Here is a 27,292-nt window from a genome sequence, read left to right as displayed (position 1 = left end):
TCTGGGATTTTTGTTCTTTGCATCAGCATTCCTCATTACCATCAATTTTGGGATCAGACTATAATCTCTATTGAACCCTGTCTCCAAATCACTCACTGTATGAAAGGTAATTAAAAACTTATTCTTCCATTAGAGAAAAACTTTTCATGGAAAAAAATTTGGGCTGACACTGTAACCAAACAATTTAATTCCTGATAATTTAGCATCCTCTTCTAGTGCTCTATCCATAGGGATGTATTTATGTCATACAATGTCAAGAAGTAAAAAACAATGTGAATGTTACCTGGCATCAGACACGTATAAATGTAGCATAGTAAAACCGTGTGTAGAGTAGCAAGAAAATCACACAAAAAATTAAACTTTAAATTACTAAAGCACATCTTTATTTTGCAATTAAACAATTAAGATCCACAAGTAAACTATATATATATTTTCAAGTCTGTACCTAGACAACTATTTGTCAACTGAAATTAAATATATCCACAAAATATGCATAACAGCATTTTTTCACATAATAGAATGAAATTTTACTTAAGACTAAAACAAGACTTGTTAAATGTTAATTAGCATATTTATCCTGGGAACTGCTGGTTTTCGGTAGAAATTAGTGTATCATTTTAATGGCAAGAAATTTCATTTTATCAAAATGAGGACAAATACATAAGGCCCTTTAAAGCATACAGTAGCTGCAGTGACAAAAGCTGAATTTATTTTCACATTGTCCAGTGTTGACCAATTTCAAGTTTCAATCATTTTCCATCAACACCCCGGCTGCTTAGCCAAGATGGTGCATTTAGGTTGTTGGCTTGTTTTTTTTCCTCCCCCTCATGTGCTTTTAAACAAATTTATAGGCAAAAGTCTACTTATGGGAAGAACCTTTGCATCCCCCCAACGTTAATTAAGATACACAAGAGTTAGTCCAAACAACAAAAGAGCTATACAAGTCTGAGATGATTTACTCCACACTTGCAGTCCATCATTCAGCAGTATGAAACTGAGATGAAATTTGACAACTGAAAGCCACAGCTGGAAATGCAAATTAATTACCAGAAGTAACTAGCAAAAATATTGCCACCATCTGATTGTTAATAATGATCTAAATAATATTCTTCCCTTTGTATTATACATAGTATAGCACCTGTTACAGAAAAAAACCCCAAACCTTACACAAACAGCCCTGCCAAATTGACTGGTTAAAATGGGATCACTGGTAAACGAAGCAAACCAAATGGAAAACAAATCTGGATACACTGGATAAGATAAAACCTTCACTCTCTTACCTTAATTTTCCTGTAAGATTATTATGGGTTGTTACTGTGGTGCCCCAATGTACCGAGATAATCACACTGGATCATTTATAGTCTAGTCTTTGTGGATATATTCTAGTTAAAGAAAACAACAGCTCAATGTAAACTGTTTAACCCTTTCACTCATGTCTCAGGCCCCTGGCCTACGTGTAAAAGGGTGACTTCTTTAAACTTCTTTGTGCATTATCTTTAGTTACCAAAATTCAAATAAGTTAATAAAAAAAAAAATACTGATTTCCAGGTAATTGATCTAATGTTAAAAATAATGCTTAGCAGAAACACTTACAGTAAACATAGCTAATTTGCAGCTCGCTGAGAGAGATCACAGAGATAGGTTTACAAGTACCCTGTAGGCTTCTATTTGCACCTTTTTGTTTCCTTCCCCTCCACACCCCAAATGCAGGCTTCATATTCTTTTTAAGACAGGAAAATTGAGATGATAGAATTATCTTACTAATATCTATTTTCTGAAAGTCCCTCAGAAACACATGAACAATAAACAAGAAATGGCTGGAACAACAGAAAGCATTCGTACCAGGGTGTAATCCAGATCATCTCTGCATAGAAACCCATTAAGCATCTCTCTCCAACCCCAGTTTATTTTGTCCAATAGTTCAGTCAGTAGTAAGCATGACATAAAGTGCTACTATTCAAACATCAAAAATTTCGAGAAAAATTACCCTTTAAAATGCGTAAGCTTGCTAAATACGAAACACCACAATCAACAAGCTGTCAGCCAGTCCGTGGAAACTTAGTTGATGCTACAGCACACCAGAATCAGAGATATTTTAGTGACCTTTTTTTAAATGATGCTACTAATCCAAAAGGTTAAATTTTTTAAATTGAAAATTTCAGAATTTTTTTTGAAAGAGATTTATGTCTCCTTTTTTTCCATTGGGCACTCAATGAGCAAAACATGCCAAAGTCAACAGCCAGAGCTTACAGCTTTATGCACCAGATCAAAACTTGAAGCTGGAGAAGCCCTATGAACTGAAAAGATGGATACTTGTAGGAGCAACAAGCACAGACATAAAATCCAGTGATATAAAACTAGCCTCCTTCGCAGACTGCTAAACAAAAAAGTGAGTTTCAATTTCTAACTGCAGTGGGATAACTGAGACTGGATAGAACAGTTACACTGAAACAAACCAACCATTTCCCCCTTCTAGCAGCTTCCCAATCACCACTAATTATAAATCCCTGCAATTTCATGCAAGATCCACAGCTAATCAATAAATATGTTTCTACCAGATTTTAATACTGGATCCTAGTGCTAAAATTAGCAATGGAAAAGAGCTTTTCCAGTCTCGAGACAAAAGATGGGTAGTAAAATTGGCAAATACACCCAACCCAGCCAACTGGGGACCTGAGATGTGAGCTACAAAAAAGACTGCAACTGACCTTAGACAGCACTATTCCTGTACTTGGTGGAAGTCTAAATAAGCAAAATTTTCATCTGGACCACAATCAAATCTCTCCCTTTATCCTCGGGGCTGAGGGGCTTGAAGATTGCCTGCATAGTGGCTCTATAGTCAAAACTAGAGCATATGTATAAGACAACCCGCTTTCACTTGGAAATCGGTGGATCTGTCGAGTTTTTCATGCTCATGCGAATTCTCTGAGCCATCAAACATCCCCCACACACCTGCACACACACTGCATAAGCATAAAAATATCACATAATTCAGCTCCACAGTGTACCTGGAGCTCCAACATCTCTATGCCACACTTTCCCTCCTTCCCGTCTCCCTGGGCAGTGCAACTGCAGCAGGTCCGCTGCATTTTGGCCTGTCCATGGGTACCACGATGCCTTTTGGAAGGTCTCCATGGAAAGTTGCCAGCTACACAAGTTCCATAACAAACTCCTCATGCTCCTTAATCTCCCAACTGCTTTCTCACCCTTTCTTTAATAGATAGCGTGCCAGACTGTAATCAGATATTCTAGAAGAAGTGTTATTGCTTTATCTATATGGGATATAAGCTTTCAAGATTTAACAGAGAAATGTCAGCAAGCATTAAATGTAGTGAGGAAAAAAAAAATCAGGTTTTCTGTTTTTCATAACTGGGAGAGAATAGATAAAAATAAAAGGCATAAAAGCAGTATTTTACTGCTTAAGACTTGCAAGTGATTGAAAATACCAAATGCTTCCAAATTCAGGATAAATTAATTCTTCAGCTCTCTGTTATCTGAGATGTCTAAGGAAGTATTTCTAAAAGTGGACTGGCTGACAATCTGTAGGTGGTTTATTAAAGAATACCTGCATCTTATTTCATATTTAGCAAAAATAAAAAATGCCCCCAAAACAATCAAAAGCCCCTCCCCCCAGAGCCCCATATCTTTCTGCTAAAAAAAACGCCTTCAAATCCACTTTAAACAAGAGATGGTAGTGGTAGTTTTCAATCTGAATCTAAAAGGAAAAAACCAAAAGTCTTAACATTTTACATTGGCACAAAATTGTCATAATATTGCTCTTATTTACAATGAAAACTACTTTTTTTTTTTTAACTGGATTTGTATCATGGAAGTGTTACAAACATACTCTTTCCCACACCCACCCAACATTTTTCCTAATCAAATGGTATGAAAATAATTATTCATAAAATCCAACAGTCATAACACCAATCACATATAGGTCTATAAGTCATTATGTCTGAAAGATACATTCATGTTTTGTACAGCATGAAACATACAAAAACTTCTTTAAAAAACTCTTAAGGATGATACAGATCTTCATAACCCAAAGTAAAATATTAAGCAGTTTTGCTTTTTTTGGCCATATAAAAATATTTTAAAGGCCATTTATACCACAACAGGTAGAAACATTTAAACACTTGATTTATGGTGCAGAAAGGCTTCAGTGCTGTTCTCTTTCCTAATCAGTTTTTGGTTACCATTATCCTGGCTTTGGAGAAGCCAAAAAGCCACTGAGTCCACTGATGGCCAATTAATTAAGAATAGGTACTTTGTTCCAAATTTTTTCCCCAGTGCAACTAGTTAATACAATATAAGTCAGTGCAGAGGAAGATTTTGAAGAGACCTATTATTCCTGCCTGTGTCTGTAATTAAAACAGTAACGACAGATGACCAATACATATCCCACACTTAATTGTGGTATAAATGGGATTTTTGAACTTGAACTGCTTTGGCAACTTTACATAAGAATATTTAAATAATTGACATACCAACACTATATAATGTTGCTATAAACTCCATTTCTGATTTCCCTCAGAATAACAGGGCAAATGCTATTTTTGTTTACAACTTGACTAGGAAGAAAATTTCTTTCAATATAATGGATGAATTATTTTACTTTTTGGACATTAAGTGCTGAGTTTAATATAACCTTCTAACTATCCAGCAACTCAGCTAATAACCTCATCACACGGAAGTTATAGTAGAATTCTAAAGAAGAATTTTCTTTTGTTGCAAATGGCTTAAAATATAACTGAGATTAAAGCTACCACGTTACTCTTTTTTAGTTTATCAGATCCAGAGATTCTTGTAAAATTTATTTTTCACTGAGGGATAATATTGACTTAAGCATCAAATCTAGAAATATAAGTAACAGGGCCACAGCCCTCCTAATATTACTTTGTTTTCTAAAAATATCTAAAACTCTATCTTCCATTTGGCATTGTGGTTCATGTTTATTACTAAGTCATAAGCCAGGATTTCACTTTGCCTGAATCCCTTTTCACTGAATAGTTCATAGCTGATCTGTTTCAAATGTCCATAGAACACAGTATATTATACAATATAATTCTTCAATAGTTAAAAATTATTTAGCGTAGAACTTTCAATTTTAATTCTATGCTCTATATAGCTTACAACAAAATTTACTGGATAAACATTTGCAGGAAACCAATACAATAAATTAAAACTTTTAAATAGAGGGCACAAAGTTATGTTGTCACAGGGCAGTCAAAGAAGTGACTGATTTTTTCCTTACAGTATATTACACTGGATACCTTGCTTCTGACTTGGTTTCTCCTATACTGGAAAAATATTAAGAAACAGGGATATTTATGCATCTTTAGAATGAGCTCAGATACTGTATCAGAGAGACATTTCTCACAAATCTTCTACCTACTTAAATAAGAAGCAACCCATACCAACTGGAACAATTTTGCACAAGCATAACAGAAGGCGACTGGGGTCTTCATGAAATCAAAATTAAGTTCTGGGATAACTTCATAGTGTTCTCCTCCTTCCCACCCCCAAAACAAATTAAAAATAATAAAAGGCAGACCTGTACGAACATGGCTTGAAATCAACTATGAGGACTTAACAAGTTAGTTAGCAGAGAATGGAATTAAATCACATCTGATTTTAAGTTCAACTTAATTATCAGTGCTATTAAAGAGTTATGTCTAATTGAGTAAGACAGCTATTATCAATAAAAGGATAAAACAAAGTATCAGCTTCTAATGACCTACCAGCATTTCATAGTCAGATGCTAGTAAGTTACAAGTTGGAAGGAATGAAGGAATGTGTCAGATTTTTCACATAATTACAACACAGCAGCATACAATGCTCATTCATTAAGTTGGCAGAGGTGCTTTGGCTATGGAGAGTAGCACACAGGTACTTGTAGAAGGAAAGAGGGAATGGTATTTCCATGACCCCTTGTGGTAACACACTCCAAGCACCAAGGGCCGTTTTTAAAATCTGAACCCATTAAGATAAATATGACAGGACAATACCACCCCCACGGAATCACGAGTGCCTTTCACTGGATGTATGCTGTAAGTCTCAAGGCACTTAAGGGGTTAAGACATAATGCATGCACTAGTTCCCATCACGTAATCTTAAGTCACACGAACCAGAATACACCAGTGTATGACACACAAGCTGTGTCATAGAAATGCTGTTTATTTATATGTTGGGGTTTTTTTAAAATTTTTATTGTTATCATTTTGTACAAGATGCTGGTAAGTGGGCATTATGCAGCTACTGCTGGGTTAACACAAACGCCAGCTCTCCTCTAACAACCAGCTGGTCTCTAGTAAGGGTGTAGGACAACGTGTGCTGCATCAGTAGGCAGTGTGTATCTATCTAGTATTGGCAATATTGCTAATGTTGTAAAAAACAAAACAGTGAGAGTCTGTACATAGTAAATAAACCTAGCACTGCAAAAAGACCATGGCTTAGTGTATTTTTTCGTTTGTTTTTCATTTTAAGAGACATGGGTGTAAAACAGAGTGAAGTAATTCCAAGCCTTGTTTGTAGCAATTCAACCAGAAGCGCAGTATATGGCACTACAATGAAATATCGTAGATTACCCTGAACACAATTAGTTCTTTCAGTTCATGGTTTGTTCGGAGCAAATCACGAAAATAAAGTCTTCAAACAGATGAAAGTTAGAAGAGTTTCAGAGACTGATTTTGTTTCAACGTAAAGTGCAACAGTGCTGAAGTTTTCAAAGTCCTTTGTCAATTCTTTGCTGTACTTCACTATCATTTCCTGCAAGCAGTATTATGGCACAAAGAATGCTGCCAGTTCATTATAGAGGACAGGATTCCTCAACTGATATCATAGGTTTTTTGCTCTTTACTTATGCAGTGATGCTTGTAAAGGTTTAATAAACCCTTCTTCATACACCTTCAAAATAGCTTCACATACAAATCGGTACTGACTCTGAAAAGGAAAGAAATAAAGTAAATAGGAAAGAAATGTAACTTCATTTAGAAGAAGAAAAGGCCTCTAAGATTTCCCCATCCCATTCTCTTGACAGAACTTGAACTGTGCTTCAAAGTTAGTTTAGGAAACAATACAACAGGAACTTTTTATCAGAGCATTTTGTTTCTCAACAGAATAGGATGAATGGCACTTTGAAATATATGCCAAAAGTCATACCCACAAACCCAGTACTATTATTACAACGTCACCTATTTAGTATTTTTCTGCTCTGTATTTCCTTGTTGAAGTTCCACTGACCTGATGTTTCCACGCCCTTGGATTTAGAAACTATAGTTTCAAAGTGCTTTTTCATACTTACATTGATTCTGGCATGTTACTGGCATCTCCCTCTCAGAATTTGATAAAAAAGAAAACTGTTTTATATTTTAGAAAGCTAGAACTCCCGATTCTTAACATTATATAATGGCTAACTCTTCAATGCATTCAAGTCTAGCACCTGCATACACAGAGGCTGCTAACGGTTTGTTTTAAACAAATAGTAGTTAAAAAACTCAAGAGTAATCAAATGAGAAGATAATGAAAACAAAAAATAAATGCAAAGCACCAAAATTAACTTGGAATCCTGCACAACGTGTGGATTATTATATATACATATATATATGTATATGCTGGTCAGAACACCGGCACACCTGCCTTGTCAGAACAGCCCTCTCTATGCAGTAATTAGTGATGGCAGATCTTAAATGGGAGCATTAACATATTTAGTACTAGAATCATTATTCACTGTAATGTCGCATGTATATTAAATAGTTAAATTTATATACAGTTGTGTAAAATCTGTGTGTTGCCCGCAGTGCTCCCGAAGGAGCCTGAGCTCGCCTCCCACAGCGCCCTCGTGCGGACACCGAGGGAATCCTGCAGGACACACGAACCCGGGACGAGGAGAAATTGGAACAGCTCATGTTTATGAAATCTTGAAAAAAAAACCCCAATTCTTTTATTAGCCCTTCTCCCTCTGATGCACTAAACACTTGCTTTTCACTGAATCTTGAAAATCTTGGGTTCTCTAAGAAAAATGAGGAGACCAGATGAATTTTAGCACATCCTGTGAAAAAAATTCAGTTAAACCCCTTATTATTGCAACTCCTACCTTTACTAATAAAACTTTCTTCCTCTCTACACATGCTACAGACATAGCTATTCATACAGCAGACTCATCACAAACAGCAAGAACCATCCTTTATTATTTTTCATGTATGATCACCTTCCTCATCCTTCCTGTGCTACCTGAATAATACAACTTTTTTCTTAGGGAAACATGAATATTGGAACATGAATTCAGCAGCACTGAATGACTGATGACCTAGAAATGGAGACACATATATACTTTTTTTGAGCTTCAATACTCTCTGAAGAACACAGAAGGTTTATTCAAATTTGATTAGAGGAACAGCAGTAAGGACATGAAATTACTACAGTAACTACCTTCAGGTAATTGTGAGTTGATACTGGATCTAGTGCCTTTTCTCCTTCAACATACTTTCTCTTTAAATATGAGAGTAAAACTACAAAATTGATTACTCATTAAAAAAAAACACAACAAACCAAAAACCAAAACAAACAAAAAAACCCTGGAACTAGTCAAAGATTGAAACAACCAAGAGTCCAAACCTTTTTTTTTTTTCCTTCTGAAAGGCAATACAACTCAACCTTAAGACCCTTTTTAGATATTTTCTAAAAATGTAAACACAAACTGCTCTCAGAGATGAGCAATGACTAATACAAAGTTTCTAAATCTGTTCTGAAACTTTTGCAGATCTGAAATATAATATATGAAAGCAACATCACAATTATCTCAAAAAACTTAGATATTATAGATGCAAGAAAACGTCTGGTAGCTTAAGACACATCAAATGTCAAGAAAGCTCCAAAGGAGTCCTGGTACCAAGGGACTTTGTTTTTAGACTAAATACACTTGGAATTACTTTGATACATCTTGCATCAGATTTAATTACACTGATTTTTAAAAATATTATTTCTCTGATTATTTCCCTTTGAGTCAGTACAGGACACAGTTTAAGCTTGTTTCCACTATAACTAAGGCAATATAAAATCACTGAATTTCATCACTGAAGGTTTTTCTTGCATGTCTTGGATCTTTCTGTGTTTAGCTTTATACTGCTGTCAGGCATTAGGCTCCTGCTTTCTCCACTGTGTGATTTCTACACTGCTGAAAATTGACCCTTTTTGTCATTAATTGCCAGGTATCCCTTAAACAGCTGCTGCTTTTTTTTTTTTTCAAGTTTTTTCTATAGAAATTTAGATAATTGCTCCTTCCCAATAGCCCTAACAATTTATTCCTGCCTGGAGCTAAGGCTAGAGCTACGCTGGCTAAAGGTGATCTCTGCAATATGATCAAGAGCAAGTATATTAAAAATCCATCTAATATGACTAGATCACAGGAAATTATTGTTCTGCAACACAAAACGGCAAGGATGATACTCACAGGTGTTTGGATCATCATGGCTCTTTGATCTCTCATGGTTCTCACAATGTCCAAGGGATAAACAGGCTGGTTGCACTCAATGAGACACATGGCTGTCTCCATAGTGATCAGAACCCCTGTCCGTCCAATCCCAGCACTGAAAACAGCAACAACAAAACAGAATGGAAAATGAAACAAAGTGTGTCGAGTACAGTTGATACTTAAAGACCTTCCTTCTCATGGATTCTCAGGATTGATCATTGTGATAAAATCCTATTCATTCCTATTTCAGAATAAGGAAAAGAAAAATTACTAGAAACCTCTGTAGGATGACAATATTTCTTAGTATTAAAAAGTACAACAGAGATCTAACTTTTATAGATTGAAAAGGAATACACAGTAGCAATCCCTTCAAGACAAGGAAGTACCATAACACATCTCAAAATGGCAATACTGTTAAGACAGCTTACAATTATATTTAGATTAAAAATAAAAGAAATCTAAAGATTTATCTGAATTGTTTTATGTATACGTACACTTTTCCACAAGTAGCAAGCCTTAAAGGCTGAATATTTAGCCTTAAACTTGATAATCAAATTCAGATTTTCTAAATTCATGTTGCACTTTTGAAATATTAAACCAGTGTATCTCTATATTGGAATATAGGACCAAATATATATTTTCAAATGCTAGCATTATCTCAACTCATACAACTAATATTTCAGCCAATAAATGAAAGTATTTGCTTCTAAATTACTTAATATACACATTCCAAACTTGGAAAGTTAATTGTTCTGATTTTGAAGCATAATTTCAAATTAAGTCTGGACAAACTACTATTCAAATCTTTGTCCAGGAGGTGGCATTAAAGCTACTGTATATTACAATGATGTCATGAGAATTTTAGGACAAGATGTAAATGTGATGGTTATATAAAGTGATTCAAGAGCATTTTATATTCCTAGAATTTATATGTATGGAATTCATATACAGAATACTTTATCAAATCCGAACAGGAACAGTTATGTCAAAGAACCCAATGAGTCATTTTAGAACTTCAAAAGATTCCAAGAAGGGCAACAGCAATGCTGAAAAATGTGATAGTTTCCCTATAATGAATATAAGGTAGGATAGCACTATTCAGCTTGGAAAAGTAAATCATTGACTGATGGAGGGGAACATGAGACAGGACATGAAAATCATGAAGGGCACGGACAGGATGGGTGGCTCACCATCACACCTAGAACAAGAATTAGAAATTGTTCAACAAAACTAGTAAGACCCTGTAAAAATAAAAATAACCACATGACACAATCTAGAAACTAGTGTTATATGTAGCTCAGTGTTACAAAAACCTTTCAGATTCCTTAAGGTTTTTGTTGCCTTACAATCTCTGCGGGTTTGGACTGTCTAGTTCTGAAATTATTACTGTACAAAAGCTACTCTCTACTGGCTAGTTGGATTCCTCACACTAAAGCTGGTGGTTTTGTTCTGAAAACAAATTTCATTGCACTAATGCCTTGTCCAATGATATTGAATAGATGCTAAAAATAGTGTGCATGCACCATATGGAGGAACACCTGGGCTCCTTCTGCTTGACTCTCTGCTGGAATTTGGTTGTACTTCCCAAGAGCCATCAAGTTGGGCCAATTAAGTAAATTATGCTGAACTGTGATATTCCATCTCTTTTCTTCTGTGAAACATAGAACTTTTACACAAGTTTCAATTATACATTGAAACTATCAGTGTGGAGCTGAACTGATGCCTCCTTGAGATGAATGAAACTGTTCCTACTCTCCAACGTTGCTGTTCCTGTTTCTCTGCAGATGGCACACTTTATATCATAGAAGTTGTATTTGGCTGCTATTTTCACTATTTTTTTACAACCATATTAACAAAAAGTGTATCAATAATGGAAGGTAAGAAACAACATCAATTGAGACAGCGTCATTCTGGTACTAGTTTCCCTAGTCAGTAAGATTCAACCTGAACCACCTAAAGCAGAAGAGAGCAAACCCAATGAAATACAATTTCTGATACACAAAGTGTTAAAAAGAGAAAACCTTTTTCTCTCATCTTCTTCAATAAATGTCTAGTTTACTTGTAGTCTTTAAATTAATTTTATCCCTTACACCTCTCAGCTTCTCTCTGAAACAAGAACGATGCACTGCTGGCTCAGAAACACTGTCTGGGGAGTATTCAGGAATTTAGAGGTCAAATATTATTCATATAAATGTTTACCAAGAATTGTGATAGCACATGTTCATTTGAAAACAGTTGGCATTATGTATTATTCTAGTTTACTAATTAGGTATTTTAAAGTATCAAGATTTAGAAATTCACTATAGCAATGCAGAATGCTATTAAAAAATATTTCACAAAAGCAAACCTCACATTTCATGTGCACATAAAGATCTGAATAACAGTTATTTTAATTCATGACAAAACTAAGTTGTTGACAAAAACGGCTCAGTGTATCAAAAGATCATGTAGTGTAAGAGTGCAGACTTGAGAGAAAATATCTTTTAGTTGATTGTTGCATAAACAACCCATGTTTTCCACTATGAATCATTTATACTGCTATTTTGAAGCTTTGTAGAATAGAAACCTATTCCTTGTGGTTACCAAGTACCTTTTGCCATTTCTATTATGTAGACTGTTAACATAAGCATTTAAACTGTGAACAAAACAAAACACCCCAGCGAAATCCCTGCACAGATCAACGCATGTAGATATTCAAAATTTTGCTTATTGAAATGTGATTACCATGTTAAATATTTAATTTCAGTGTTGAGTTTTCCTGTTATCCCCAAAGCAGACACAATTTATTTCAACAACAAAGCATTTGATGATAAATAAGTTCAGTTTGATGATTTAATAAAGTTGGAAAAAAAATTGATACCTGCAGTGAACAACAACAGGTTCTTCTCTGCCAGCCCTCTTCTTTCGCACTAGACACACAAAATCTAGGAAATCACTGGAATCATCAGGAACCCCATGATCAGGCCATGCTATATATTGGATTTGGGTTAGCTGGCGGCTTTCCTCTTTCTAATCAGAAACAAAAAGTTTATTCCAATGTAATTCAGGTCTCATTAAAAAAAAAAAAAAAGCCAAAACCAATGATTAAAAAAAAATCAATAGTACATTTATAGCAATTTTTACCCATAATAAAAGTGGCTTCAGGCAACTAGCAGCACTTTATTAACCACTGGTCATCCTGGATTTTATAATTACCTTTTTTTTTTTTGCTTAAAAACAAAAAAGGCAATCCACAAATGTTTACATCTTCAAGATTAAAAAATTACATGCCATGTAATAGCAAAGTGGTTCAAGGATACCAACAATCTAACCGAACACTACAAGAAGGTGGTCAAATTCTGAGCAAACCAAATTTAACAGAGAGAGGTACTATCTAGATCAAATAACAGAACTGGGGTAGGGAGGGAAGAGGCAGGACTGTCAGACATAAAAGGTTTCCTTCAGATCCTATGTGAACAGGAGCATTGTTTTGGCTTTATCTGCATCTCTTATTTTTACCCTGCATACTACACCTAAGATGCAGAATGACTTTGTTTTCCACTCCCTCCTGCCCTTGCTCTAATATCACAAATATAATCAGTATGCCTCTGGTTAGTGGAGGAGACAGGCTGGACAGCCAGAGTAAGAGCAGCATTTCAAAGAGCAGGAGTTACTGCACTTTAAACAGCCTTTAGGCACTGACTCATTTACAGAGGTTCCACTGCTAATAACAAACAGATGAGCAATTGTCTCAACAGGACACAGAGAAGGAATTTTAACTGCAAATCAACTAAAAGGCAGCTCTATAAAACTGTCCTCTCATCTGGTAACTCAAGCAGTCAGAAATGAGTATGTGAACTAAATTCCAGATACTCATTTCCAAACATTTCTGAGACTGAAGTGCTAGCTGGGAAGTCTCTGAAAACTACACATGCCCTGAAAATCATGCAATGCATGTTAACGTTCTTGTTTACATGTAGTCACCAATTCCCATTCATCTTTCTCTCAGCAGGATTTATCTTCCATCTACTTTCACATATTCTTCAACATAGAATTACTAAGACCTGTTTGCCTCTGCAAAGACAGACTTTCAGTTGTGATGATGAAATACCTCTAGTGCCTCATGTTCTGAAAACATCCAGGGAATAACAAGGTTCTCAACTTCTTTAAATACTCTTTTTCTTTGGCCAGGGCATGAAAGACACCAGTAAAGACTTTTAAGACAAATAATGTATCTTTTATGTGATTTAAAACCAATTAATATGATTAGGGAAAATGAGTCTTTGTGATATTTTTGCTTATGAAAGGTTTGTTATCATTCTAAGAGCAGAATTTATACTAAGTAAGTACATGACAATATGAGTAGTTTTCTAAAGGCTTCTAGAAATAAACAGTTCTATTTATATGGATATGCCACCAAGTTGAAGTTTTAGCTAGTATGCAAGGATTCCGTAGATTAATACATAAAAATATAGTATAATTTTACCTCCAGATTAGTCAATGTCATTTCTCGAAAGACATAAGCAGGATTTCCTTCTTCTGAATGGCAGGTAATCTGAAAATTCCCATATGATGAGCTTCCTGATGGCTCTGGCCAGTACTGATGGCATTTAACCTAAGGTCAACACATTTTTAAAGATGCTTGTGTTTAAATTCAGAGTATTATTTTCATTCCCTCTAGTTTTTATACCTGTGTTCATTAAAGATTACTTTGATAATTTTGTAATCACTATTAATTTACTTACCAAATAGACTGCTACCTAATTACTGTATAAAATAAAGTATCACAGAGATTTCCTGGTTCTCTTTTCAAGAGGACACATGCACCAGATCTTATAGTTAGTTTAACTGAAGATAGATGCCTTTAACTTTCATTATAATTTTTAAAAATTTTATCTATAAATATTCCATCTTAACACTTGAGTGACAAAGATGCTGCTTTGTAAACATTTCTGACCTCCAAAATCCTGATCTGTCCTTCTCAAAGCACATTTATATGGGAAAAGAACAAATGACAAAAAAAAAGAGATAAGCAACAAAAAAGTTGCTAAGCTAATGCAGAAATTAGGGGGATGAAGATGGTGAACTTCAAAGACTCTCGATCAAGTCATCAAATATGAATGAAAACTTTAAACACTACTATTTTCTGATAAATGGCTTAAATGCCTAATTACAGAGGTAATTTCAGCTCAAGTGTACTTTTGTATTTCCAACCCACCTGGCGATTCTTTAAGAGCAGCCAGATTTGCAGACTTCCTGCTCCACTGAGACATCCCGGCATGCAGTGATAGTGATGTCAGTAGCCTCATGATCAGCTTTAGAGCAGGGAGTCTGCCTATGGGTATAAGACAGATAAGTCCTTTTATTTCATTATTAAGCAGCTCTCCAAAGAACTCCACAAATATCATTATTGAAGGGGTGGGGGAACCTCAGAGAACTGCTATTGCAAGTCTGTTCTTAGCAGATCTGCAAAGAAAACTCAAATTAAAAGGGCACTTGTACTGAAATTCCCTCTAATCATGTTTATCTGGGAGCAGGCAGCATCATCCAAACACTGAGTCACTGAAAAATGGTTTAAAAATGCTGCAACTCCCCTTCAATTATTTTAATTGTATTTATAGGCCTGACCTCCAAGCAAATACATGGTTGTTAAAAACTCAGAATATATACAGACAGCTGAACTACAGTCTGAATTGATCAGAACAACCAAAACCTACTATAAATCTATCTTCAAAAGAAATCCTGAGTGTGGAGGAATTCCACTACACTATTATTCCAGACTGTCATTTCTGTCCACACACTTAACCAGCCAATGCTACTCTGAATGCTCCAGACTATAAACCAAATAACTGTGGAATTACAGTGCATGTATTACCAGACTTGATTGTTTTGCCTGTCTCCAAAGGATAAAGCTGCATAAAAACCAAAGCTATTAAGGAGAAACTATAGTTCAAAACAAAACCAAAACCAAACAAACCACAAAATACACTTGAGGCCTTTTATAGCACCATACACAATTATTTTTAGTAATTCATAACTCTAATTACTTTATTAGTAGTACTCTATTTTTACACATTTTATATGGAAATTAAAGGACAATGATTCTTTCATAGGATTAAACAAATGTTTATAGCCACAGAATAACATTTTATGGAAAATCTTAGATGTCAAGTTTTAAGAGAATCCTTGATAAGACAGCCATCCAGGCATGGGATCTTAACATTAAAAGCTGTGTTAGGGCGTCATAAAAATTAATTTCACTACCTATCAAAGAACTAATCTATGAAAACATTAAACTTCTTGGAGTTCCTTCATGTGAAGTTTGGAGAAAAAATTCTATGAAGGTAAATTCTATTTGCTTTTCACTTTACAACAAAGAATCAAACAAAGCAGCCTAAAGATATTTTACGAAATACATGAAGACTTCAATGCACTTCAGAACTGAACAAAGTTTAAATATTAGCTTCATTAATAACATCCAAAGGTTTAAAATCTAAGAGTCATCATTGCAAAAGTACTAGGAATGCACTATCCTTACGAAAAAAGGTTATAGAATCCTAGAACAGTTTAGGTTGGATGGGACCTTCAAAGGCCATCCAGTCCAACCCCCCTGCAATGAGCAGGGGCATTTCCAGCTAGATCAGGTTGTTCAGAGCCCCATCTAATTTGACCTTCAGTGTTTCCAGGGATGGGGCATCCACCACCTCTCTGGGCAATTTGTACTAGTGTCTTACCATCATCATTGTAAAATCTCTTCCTTACAGCTGGTCTAAATTTACACTCTTTTAGTTTAAAACCATTTCCTCTTATCCCCTTGTCACATTATATGTCATAATAGTATATTCGTCTAATCTTTTAAAGGCTAATCACCAACAGTTTTTTAAGAGTATGCCAGTGGTATTTAAGGAAATGTTTTACTTACTCTGCCCCGTTCAACTTGAGTTGTTAACATTACAACCATAGATGAGCCTTGCTCCCAAGTCATCTGCCAAAAATCAGGACACGTGTTCGGTAATGGACCTTGACAAGCAATGTACTGGTTTATTATTGTGGAAGAAGGGATTTCCATCTAAGAGAAGACAAAGTCATTATTTCAATTCCTAAAACAAATGGAAGTCAGGTATCAAACATTTACTAATACATTAAAAAAGCGTTCGTGACATTAATTCTATTTCTTAAAGGCTAGTAAATATGGACTGCCACAGATAAAAATTCTCTAAGTGTTTCACATGCAAAATTACTACAAAGATTCAAGTATACTTAACATATTAACTGATAGTTATGTAGTTGCCATAATCAAGATTAATGGTTGAAAACAGAAATGACAGAGCAGTTGGCAAATAATTCAGGTGCAAACATTTCTTGCTCCGTGGGGTTTTGACGCCAGCTTTTAAAATACTGATCTCAAAATTTAATATCTGTGTTTTTTTCTGTAAAGGAAGTAGCTGTAATTTTGTTGTTAGTAACAATGAAAAAAAAAAAGCAAAAGAAAGTGCTGCCAGATTAGACTTTACTGATGTTGAACACTACTGTCACAAATATAATCAGCAAAGAAAAACTAATTCCTCTAGAGAGGGCTTCTGTTAGCATTTTTTCACATTCAAATGCAGGGCTAGACTTCAGCACTTATGAAAACACCTGCCACAAAACATTAGGAAGTAACTATATCTACAACAAAATTTCAAACCATTTGACTTACAGGTTTAGCAGCCATTCTAGGCTGAACTAGATTTATGAAGAAAAAAAGGAATTATTTAATGAACTTTTTCAATGGAAAACTGCAAAATTAATGCCAGAAGTGCTTTTGAAAAATACTACTCACGTTTATATAATTTGCATTGATGTAATCTTCATTACTTTTTAAAATAACCCGTGTAGCATCATCTGAAAGAAGTTTTAGAAATCTGTTACTTATTTACCAACCACAGCAAAATACTTTTAGAGCACATACACGAACAGACATACTTACAAGGCGAAATGTCTCTGTATCTATTTTTGGAAATGTTTTGAGGTAATCTGGCACAAGACATTGTCATTCCAGGCTTTTTCCTATACAATTGCTAAAAGACAAAACTGATGGTCAGAACATAACAGATGCAATAGACCCATTATTATAATATTTGCCTAAAGAGAATTTTTTTCTAAAACCAGGTACTTATTAGAACATAAACTACTAAGTAACAGTAGCTTCAACTAACACAAAAATACTTTTAAAAAGAAAGCCTTACAAATTTAGTTATGCTGTGGGATCACTGAAAATGATCAAGATGTAGCCACAAGTTGCTTAAAGACAAACTGAACATTAAATTTCAAGTTTACATAAGAACATCAATCCAGAGAAAAAACAATATTGTGTATTGGTAAGGGAATTGACTGATAATGACATTCCACTTGGTAATTTTGGGCAAGTAGATTGTGCTGTGTTATAGGCATCTGCCTACATGGCAGTTGTCTAACTTGGGTTTTGCCCCCCACTCCCCTCAGGATATCCTTCTATATTTCAATAACTGTAGAGCAAATCCTGGGTTACCCTGTGCTTTTCCTGCACAAAATCTCCTTTGAGAGGTTCCTGCCCTCTCATGCTTTAGTCATGCACTGCCACAACCCTTGTGCTACAAACAATATCAGTGAAATGATCCAGGTTCAATAAAAAGCACTTGAAAAACTTTTGAACCTGCTAGGGAGACTGAAAATGTATGTTTAAGGAGAATTTTAAATACCTTTGAAAAAAATCTGTTCTTTCTATATATAAAAGTAAATTTTACCACAGCTCTTAATATAAATATATTTTATAAATATATGTTGCATAATAAAATGTCAGGTCTCCATTTGGTGAGGAATTCACAGAATTCACACTGCTGTGTTTTACAAACCTGGTTTCCTGCTTTAGGCCACTTGATCTCATGCATTAAAGATGGACTATCTCCAAGGCACAAGTTGGTGCTAAAGAAAGACTATGGCAAATCAGCCTTTTAGGGCCCCACAGGAAGTGCACTACTGTTCTGGAATAAGTCATTAAACCCCAACTATTTATAAAAGACATAGTTACATCAACCCTTAAGATTAGGGCTGTATTTTCCATTGGTTATTTTACCTTCCCTCATTGAGAATGCCCATAAAATGTCAACAGCTCAGGTGTCATTCAGTTCCTACAGCAACTTAGACAGGGAGTGAAAGTCTGAGTACAGAACACATATTTTGGTAGACATTCTTCAGTCTTTATCTCAATGAAAGTATTTTATTAGCATGTTCCTGATAACCACAAAAAGTGTAAGTAATCGACAAAGCTATTCATAACACTAAAAACTGGTATTAGGTATTTGTAAGTTTGCACATACAATACAGGATCGATTTTTTCTTTGGTTATTTTTCTCTTTGAGAGTGTGAGACAATTGTTTTCCTAAAAGATGCTGACACTACTGAAATTTAACTGAAATCTGCTCTGTTCAAAATAATTACTATTCCAAGAGACTTGGAACTTGCACAGAGGTACAGGCAACACAGTACTCACATCAAACTGAGCCAAGACAGTTCCAGTGATTAGCCCCTCTGCTAACTGAATCATGGATTCCCTCAGAGCATTATCATCCTGATGGACACCATCAAGTGGAGATTTCTCAGGGATGTACTGGAAGTCAGGCTCGCTCTCCAGCTTCTCTTCCACAACATCATAGACAGCTAGAACAAGCAAAGGTATGAACGCTCTGACTGAACGTGCTGTTTGACAAGTAACATTAGCTCTAAGTAATTTATTTAAAAAAGCAAAACCCCCAAATGTTCCTCCTGTAGAAAAAGCCACATTTATTACCACACTGATTTTAGTCCCAATCAGCAAGGACAAGGAGGCTTTGCTGATCATTATAACCCATGATAAAACTATTTTCTTGGTTTAGTAGTAATTTTAAGTGAAAGCACATCACTCACAGCTAAAATTTTGATCAAAACTAACGTTATGCCGCTGCCTTGTCCGATATAAATCCCTAATCTCAGTTTCACATCAGAAACAATATGCATCCTCTATTATATGAACAGAGACACACACTGTTCAAAAGCCTGTTTTTAAATTATATCCCATGACTGCAAAGGAGGACATTGGTAACTCCTCACTTCTACAACTCACGTGTTTTTATCCGAAGTGAATCAACACACAAGGGGCAACTGTTTTAGTAAATTTGCAAACAAAGCTAGTAATTTTATCTGAGAAAGAAAGCAAGCACACAAAAGCTGCAAGAGAACTTACACACAGAATGAGAGTACAAGTAAGTGGGGAGTGCAAATAAGTGAATAAAGGAAATTTTTTTTATGAGTTGGCTGAGGCATTCTGCTGAAGTAATTTCAACTACTCCAATTAAACATCACTGTTTCTCATTTTGTTCTTTCCTCTCCAACTGTATTATAATTGGGATGTGCAGCAGAATTAAATCCAGTGCCCATCTGCTGGATATGGTCCAACAGTGTATTTAGTGAATATACTGCGCAAGCTTTTATTTAGACTGCATTTTAGCACTTCTATTAAGCCTCCTCAGGTAGAAATGTTACCACTGGTTTTGCACTATTTTTAAAAAGTATGGAAGGATTTTGCATATATTGACCTCCAAAGTCACCCAAACACAATATTTGGTGAGAAGTTTTTTGTTTGTTTGAGCTTGGTTTTTATTTTCCTTTAAGGGAATAACAACAACCTCATGAAATACATTCAATATCCATATAGCTTTCTGGACATTTTTATCAATGAGAGTGAGAACAAAATTAAAATTAGCTCTCTGTTAGAAATATTTGATGTCTGACTTTTTGATTAGTTTTCAACACTTAGTTACACACAGCTCCTTAGAGTATGGGATCAATACACTGTATTGATGCAATTTCTTTTCAAGGACAGGAGTTCTTTCTTACATGCTAAGCATTCCATCCCAGGACACAAAATGGAGGTTAGGAAATGAGAGCAAGGTGTGGATTTTTTTTTATTATGATGTACAAACTACTTACCATTGGGTCGGACTAGGAGCACAAGTTCCCCTGAGTGTCTCTCACAGCTCGCTTTAATAAACATTACAACTTGATCATGGGTGTGTTCTGCTATATCCCTGCCGTTAATCAGCACAACCTGGTCCCCTTCATTCAAACGAGGGACACAGAGATCAGCCTGCAAGGTAGAGGGAAAAAACCCAAACCATCTGTAACACAAGCCATTACCAGTTTCTTACTTTAAAGTAACAACTTCAAGTAACTATACTTGGGGTCCTGAACCCTAACAGCCTAGTTCCCATGGTGTGCTGCTCTGTATTCAAATGACAAACATGTTACACAACACATAGGCAGTACCATTCACATGAACAAACCCATTTGCAGCTGGCAGATGACTGTCATTGTAACACATCTTTCAGCAGCTGTTACTCTACTCCTCGGCTGAAACAGAAAGCTCCTCTGTTTGAATCACACTTTGTATAGGCACTTAAAGACCAGAATGTTCTTATCTTTGAAGGGAAGGGAGTAACATGGCAAACAAAACCTTGTCCACATCAATTTCACAGGCTTAAATGCTTCAGGTGTAAAATATCACAATGGTAATGGCAAGAGTAAGGCAAGGACTGAAGACAATGCACAACTCCCAGTAATCCCACAGAGGGGAATCGGGTCATAAAAATTGTTATTGTAATCACAGTCTAAACGCTGTTGCAGAAAAGAAAGAGCACAAGCCATTACCAAATATCTTCTCCCTACAGGGTGAATGTTTAAAGCCAAAATTATTCATGTTATGAAATATTTCAGGGATAATAATAGGAACGAGAACAATGATTTTGGCAAACATTTCAATAGTTTCAAAGAGTCAAAAAAAAAAAAGAGAGAAAGCTGTACTTCTCAAATAAATGGTTCACTCTACTCTTACTCTAAAAGATATAAACAGAGCTGACTCCAATCAGTCGAATACCAGGTCAGTATTTCTGGCAATAAACTGACAAAATATTGTGCCTGCTTTGAAGACACTATTGATAGTCACTAAACATCAGGAACAACAGACAATCAGACCTGATGAATGATTCATGATGTCTGATTTTAATCTACATCTTGGCTTTACTCGGTTACATCCATCACTAAAGTAAGAGATTTGCTATTTTAGTTATTTTTAACACTCTTTCAATATATAATTTATGTGAAATTACTGAATGTCTATATTTAAAAAAGTAATAAAGTAAATTTATTTTTAGGATGACACAGCTCAAGAAACAGCGCATACTGAGCATCTGTAATGCCCCATAATTCTCAGAAATTAAACTTTGTTTCAGTAGGAAAAAATTACTTTTGAGGATTGAAGAACTTTAAAAGTATGTTAAGCAGCCCCATCGAATTCTTACTGCACATAATTTCCTTTGTTATGATAATGTTATAGGAAAAGAAAATTTTCATAGGCAGCTGTGAAATAATTTAGTATTTTTAATATATCCTTCAAGATACACAGATATTGCTACCAAGTTTGCTTTTTGACAACTTACAGGTGTTCCTGGAGCTACCCTGGACACTATAACCGGCATCTTCTGATCATATCCACCCTTTAAAAACAAATTTAATTAGTAACAGATCATGAATGTAAAAAAATAACCTTAATAAACATGAAGGGAACAATGTACTGTTACCTTTACATTGAAGCCAAACCTTCCATTTTCGTCTGGTTTCATTCTGATCATAACAAGATTGTCATGGGGGACACCACCATTGGGCTAGTAAACAAAAATGATATTACATTAACATCTATTTTGTTCACAGTTAGACTTTGAGGATATTGTATCTAATAATTCTGCAGTTTCCTCATCAAATAATTGCTCTTGGACACAAGAAAACATCAAGTAATAGCACAAACATCTTGAGTTTTGCAGAAAAGGGAAAGGTTTCAGATTTAAAGGTCTTGGACATAACTAAGTTAAAGGTGTGTTCTGTGAAAGCATACTCAAAGTAAGAAACAGGATTAGAAAAGATTAATTGGCTTCAAATAGTCTTAAGAAAAACAGCTTACTAAACTGAAACCCTTTAAATTTGTTTTAATTACGACTACAGTGAAGAGCTGCAATAAAAATATAATATGATGAAAAATAACTGAAGGTGTCCCTTTTTTTCTATTAACACCAATATGCCAGTAGTAAGCAAGGGCAAGTTTGGCAACAAAATCTTGGTTCCATATCCCTTATTCCATTTCCAGGGCAGTGGAGTATGAACTGTGACACATGCTGTGCACTGATTCAACTCTGACAACTTTAGATGCTTTCTTCTTGGTCTTATTTGGATCACAACAACACTGTTAAAGGAACTACCACTAAGCTCAGGAATACTAGATACTTTTTTAATCTGTAAGACATAATTTAGTGCAATTGCAGTGATTTGTAGTTTGTTCCCATCAATATTTACTTCACAGACTCAACATTAGCTAATATTTCTAGTTTCTACAGTGAGAATGCACAGTATTGAAGAAATCTGTTTCACAGAAGTTTTCAATGTTTCCAATTATAGCCAAAGAAGAAAACTCATATTGGGAAAAAAAGAAAAAAAAAACACCCAGAACTTATTAAAGAGAACATTTTTAAATGTAAGAAAGTTTCAGATCTGCAGGTTCAATAGGTTAAACAAGTCTGCACAACTTGTTAAAAGTTAAACTCATTAAAAGTTAACTCAATTACAGGTTTTTAAAGTTCTTGTTCTTGGTTAAAACAAAAAATCTCCCAAACACATTCACAGTAGTGAAAAGATGAAAAATTTGGGGAAGGAGAGGAAAGTAACAGCATAAGATACGTTAATGAGAAGTAAGGGTGCTTAGAAAGCCTGATCATGTGCCAATCATTTCAGCCTGTGCTCACTGGCATGAGAGATCAGACAGAATGAACATGCTCACCTGCAGCGTTTGGCAGCTTCTATGCCATTGCACTCCCCAGACAGAAAGGAAATATGAATTTCCTGCTTCAACAGGCTCTTTCGAGCCACAGTTTATAATGAAAAATGCAAAGAGAGCATTGTATATCATCATTAACCTGTTTGACTGAAGGGACATTTGGCCACACCTGTTTTCAAATACTTCTGACATTCTCAGACTGGATACTTGGGGACTGCAGATGGAGTAAAAAGTCGTCATTCCCACACCTGTCCTACTACCTTTCTAAACAGACTCTCCATAGGTAAAACAGACAAAAGAAATTCCACAGCTATATGAAGTCAAAATGGTGAGAAGTTTTCTTTAACATATTTGAGATTGAGCAGAAGACTTCAGTGGTGCAGGAACCTGAATTCTGGTCAGAAAAGCAACTTTGAAACAAAACCACATTCCAAATTCTAAACTTCCACTTCCACAAAATTTCAGTCATGCTGTGTTCCTTCTTCTCTAATCCCCAAAATAAAAAGTAATCAGCAGACCAAATTAGATCTTCAATTACAACAGTGCACTGCCTTAAGTGAGGCAGCATAAATTGGAGCACAGCAAACAATCACACTGACAATGCACAGAGAAAAAAGAATCTCATTCTCACACAGCTGTGTTGGTTTTTCAGAACAAAAAGGAGTTAAAAAAACAACTGAAAGTTATTCTTGTCAATTTGGTAAAGATAACTGAATACAGGGCAGAAAAACTTGATGACTAAAGTAGTGTTATCATTCCAAACGTAACAGTATTTAATACGACTCAGGTAAGCACTGGCTGAAGACAAAGCTGTTAAAAACCCTGTTTCATTATTTAAGTAAAACAAAAATTTTTACAACATTCCTCAAATGCTCAAAATTTTATAAGTTTTGCTTTTGGGTCTTTTAATAAAACCCCAGCTATGAAATTAAAGAGGGGTTTTATGGGAATCTTAACTTTTTTATAAGGCCTGAGAGAATACTGTAGGCTTACAGTTCAAAATGCAAACAAACTAAAGGCATTTCTAAATATCAATTTGAGGAATTAACTCATAATTTTGAAAACCTGAGGTTGATAACACTGTTTACACAGTATTGCTACTGTATCTGGATGTTAAACAGTTTTCCCATCCTGCAAAACATTTCTTGTCCCACATCAGTATAAAACCAGGAACCATTGGAAAACTTCGGGAAGGACAAAAATCACAAAAATGGTCAGTGAGATCTCACCTCAGTCAGATAATAATCAACTGACGAGCTTACTCATCTCGCATGTGCTCAAATGTGGGAAAAGAATGTTTGCTCATGTTTTGACATTTGTTGTCACAGGCCTCTTGCCAGAGTCTCTTTCTTGGAAATTCTGATAAGAAATGCAACCACAGAATCAAGAAGCTGCTCCTGATAAAACCACTCCAGAAGCTGATAGGCACTTTCAGGTTTAATTTTTTGGTAAAAGCTAGATTAAATACCAGTGGCAGTGTCTGCAACGTCTTCTTTAAAACTGATGGCAAACAAGTATTCAAAGAAGAGGTTACGTAGAAATTTCTGCATCTGCTTAAAACCTAATGCTCAAAATGTTTGCAAAACCATCCCAGTGTAGTGATTTGCTGACAACTGACAAAGGACTACTCCAGCATGTGGAAAAACCAGCAGGAGCTAGAAGGGACTATGTTTAATGAAAATGCTGCAAGGTAATGCACAAACACAGCAACTCTCTGAAATGCATCAGAACCAAGCTCACAGAAAACAGGACTATCATTCTGATTAAAAGCAGAATCGTTCAAATGGATTCAAAAACTTACTGTGGATTTTTCTGGTGATGCAGGAACATCAAATGTTTCATTAATATGGTTATCCAGTTCTTGCTGTGAGTGTGAATGATGAATTTGGTTCCAACTGTTCTTTTTAAATTGTTTGGGTGGTAACGCAGGAGGCTGCCCATCTATAGGAGTCTCTTGAGATCTAAATACCAAAATAGAAGTATGAAGTGGAACAATCATGAAATACTGACAGTTCTTTCACGGTTCCAAATAAACTGAAAATGTTAGAAGAAACTCAAGAGTTTGAGAGATGAACATGTGTGTGTATTTTTAGAATCTCAAAAATGTAGTCTGACAGAATATATTGGAAGTGTATGCTTGGACATGTTACTGCTTTTTTCTTGACAAGCAACTGTACACAGAACGAATAAGTTAATCTTTTACCCATGACTTTTTTAAAACAGGTTTTAGCATGCTTAAGCCACTTAATATTTAACCCAGTTTATATTGGAATATTATAACATTCACTGTATTTATACCTTGCACACATGCTAAAAAAAACTTCTCAAATTGATATGTCACTTAATATGTTTTCCTCAGCAATAAAATCAAATAGCTTGCATCTTAAATTAATGCCTGCAATTTAAATCATAAACAGACACAGGGAGCATAATACAGTGCTACCACAGTACTTTCTGCTGTTGATCTTAAAAATAGGAAAAAACAGGAGGACAAGTTGAACATAACTCAACTGCACCCCTGTATTTATTGGAAAAGCCATTGGAGATGACAGTGTTCTCTTTTAATTTTTCAATTTAAAAGTATATGGATACATTGCAAGAGAACTCTGGTCTATTCTCCCTCTTGAACATATTACCCTTTGAAACATGCAGCTTTGAAACACCTGTAAAAATGGCATTAATCACATGCATTTCTTAGTTGAATTACAACACCATTACTGAAGCGAAATAGCAGAAAGTTCTACTTCTGATTTAGATCTGCAAGCACTCTATTCTAGATTAATAAAAATGTTCACTGTGTTTTTTGTATAATATGGAGAATTTCCTTTATTAGTCCTTTTGAAATAAAAGCTTAACTGTATAATTTGTATTATATAAATATATGATTCATCTTTCATTATACAGATTTATATTTAAGAATTAAGAACATTTGAAAAGGCCCAAAAGGGCAGCTACCTCATAGTTCCCATTAACTTGGTTTGAGTGCCAGTTTCTAAATACCAGCAAGGACACATGCCTTCCACCCCATTAAAAGGTGCTATTAAGTAATTTAAGAACTTAAAACAACAGCCCACTGATACTAGTGACAAACCCATAAACCACTGAGAATGAAGTTACAGGTTACAGCTAAATCTAAAGAAAATGCTACCACCAAAAATGGGTGCCTCTGTTTTTCCACCCACACACTCATGGCTACTTCCTTGAAGAACTGGTGCTCCTCCCTTGGCTAAGGCAGCTCACACCAAGCAACCAAAAAAATCACTGACTTTTTGGACAAGCCTGGGTTCTCTACTGGTTAAACAAGGTGAATTGGTTCATCACAGGGTCGACCACATGCGGGGAGGGAGGGAGGGACACTCCCAGAGCAAAAGCAGGACACGGCCCCTCTCGTTCTCAGGAAGCTGCAGAGGTAACTCATTGCACAACCTCCCTCCAAAGCACAGGTAACCACTGAGCAGCCCTACTGTACTCACTGGACTCGCCTCAGTGAACTCTTAGCAGGGCAAGACTCTCAGTATGAGACTGCACAACATTTCAAGTTGCTGCAAGTTAGAAAGCTTAAGTCACATATCAAATTCCATACCACGTAATTTGTCTCTACACAATTCAAGAAAGGCAGTTCCCAGGCACGTTTTAAAACAAAAACAAAAAAATCTGAGCAAAATTTGCTACAGTGATTTCAAAAAAAAGGATGAACCTCTTTCAAAAAGCATGAAAAATGGAAAATAGAACACTTCACTTTGAAAGACCACACATCTGTTTCAGTTTAAACAAAATTAGTCAATATTCTCAGAAAAAAAAACTGTTAACATTTTTTGTCAGTGTATGAAAACAGCACATTTGAAAAGATCCTAACTATTTTTCTCATTTTTTTGCTTAATTTCAACTTTCAGAAAATATTTTTTTCATGAAGTGTTAAAAGAAAAAAGAAAGTACTAATTATTCAGTCTAACATCTCAAAA

The 27,292-nt window shown here is 35.3% G+C and overlaps 1 protein-coding gene across 1 annotated transcript in view; it reads right to left on the bottom strand.

Moving 5' to 3' along the window:
- Positions 1–360: 360 nt before the first annotated feature.
- The window catches only part of PTPN4 (protein tyrosine phosphatase, non-receptor type 4), a 113,052-nt gene continuing 86,120 nt past the window's right edge, over positions 361–27,292 (bottom strand). The window contains exons 16-27 of the mRNA XM_027678930.1: positions 25,132–25,291; positions 22,087–22,170; positions 21,946–22,002; positions 20,441–20,597; positions 18,966–19,132; positions 17,424–17,514; positions 17,277–17,338; positions 16,377–16,523; positions 13,941–14,069; positions 12,336–12,484; positions 9,455–9,590; positions 361–6,945 (exon numbers count right to left, since the gene is read on the bottom strand). Of these exons, the coding sequence (XP_027534731.1) occupies positions 6,859–6,945; positions 9,455–9,590; positions 12,336–12,484; positions 13,941–14,069; positions 16,377–16,523; positions 17,277–17,338; positions 17,424–17,514; positions 18,966–19,132; positions 20,441–20,597; positions 21,946–22,002; positions 22,087–22,170; positions 25,132–25,291 (1,426 nt within the window). The 3' untranslated portion in view covers positions 361–6,858. The remainder of the gene's footprint in view (positions 6,946–9,454; positions 9,591–12,335; positions 12,485–13,940; positions 14,070–16,376; positions 16,524–17,276; positions 17,339–17,423; positions 17,515–18,965; positions 19,133–20,440; positions 20,598–21,945; positions 22,003–22,086; positions 22,171–25,131; positions 25,292–27,292) is intronic.

This window comes from Neopelma chrysocephalum, unplaced genomic scaffold (assembly GCF_003984885.1).
Source record: "Neopelma chrysocephalum unplaced genomic scaffold, ASM398488v2 Primary Assembly neopelma1_44, whole genome shotgun sequence".
NCBI classification, from domain to species: domain Eukaryota; kingdom Metazoa; phylum Chordata; class Aves; order Passeriformes; family Pipridae; genus Neopelma; species Neopelma chrysocephalum.
The sequence above is the reverse complement of the archived record's forward strand: the minus strand, read 5'-3'. Positions and strand labels throughout refer to the sequence as shown.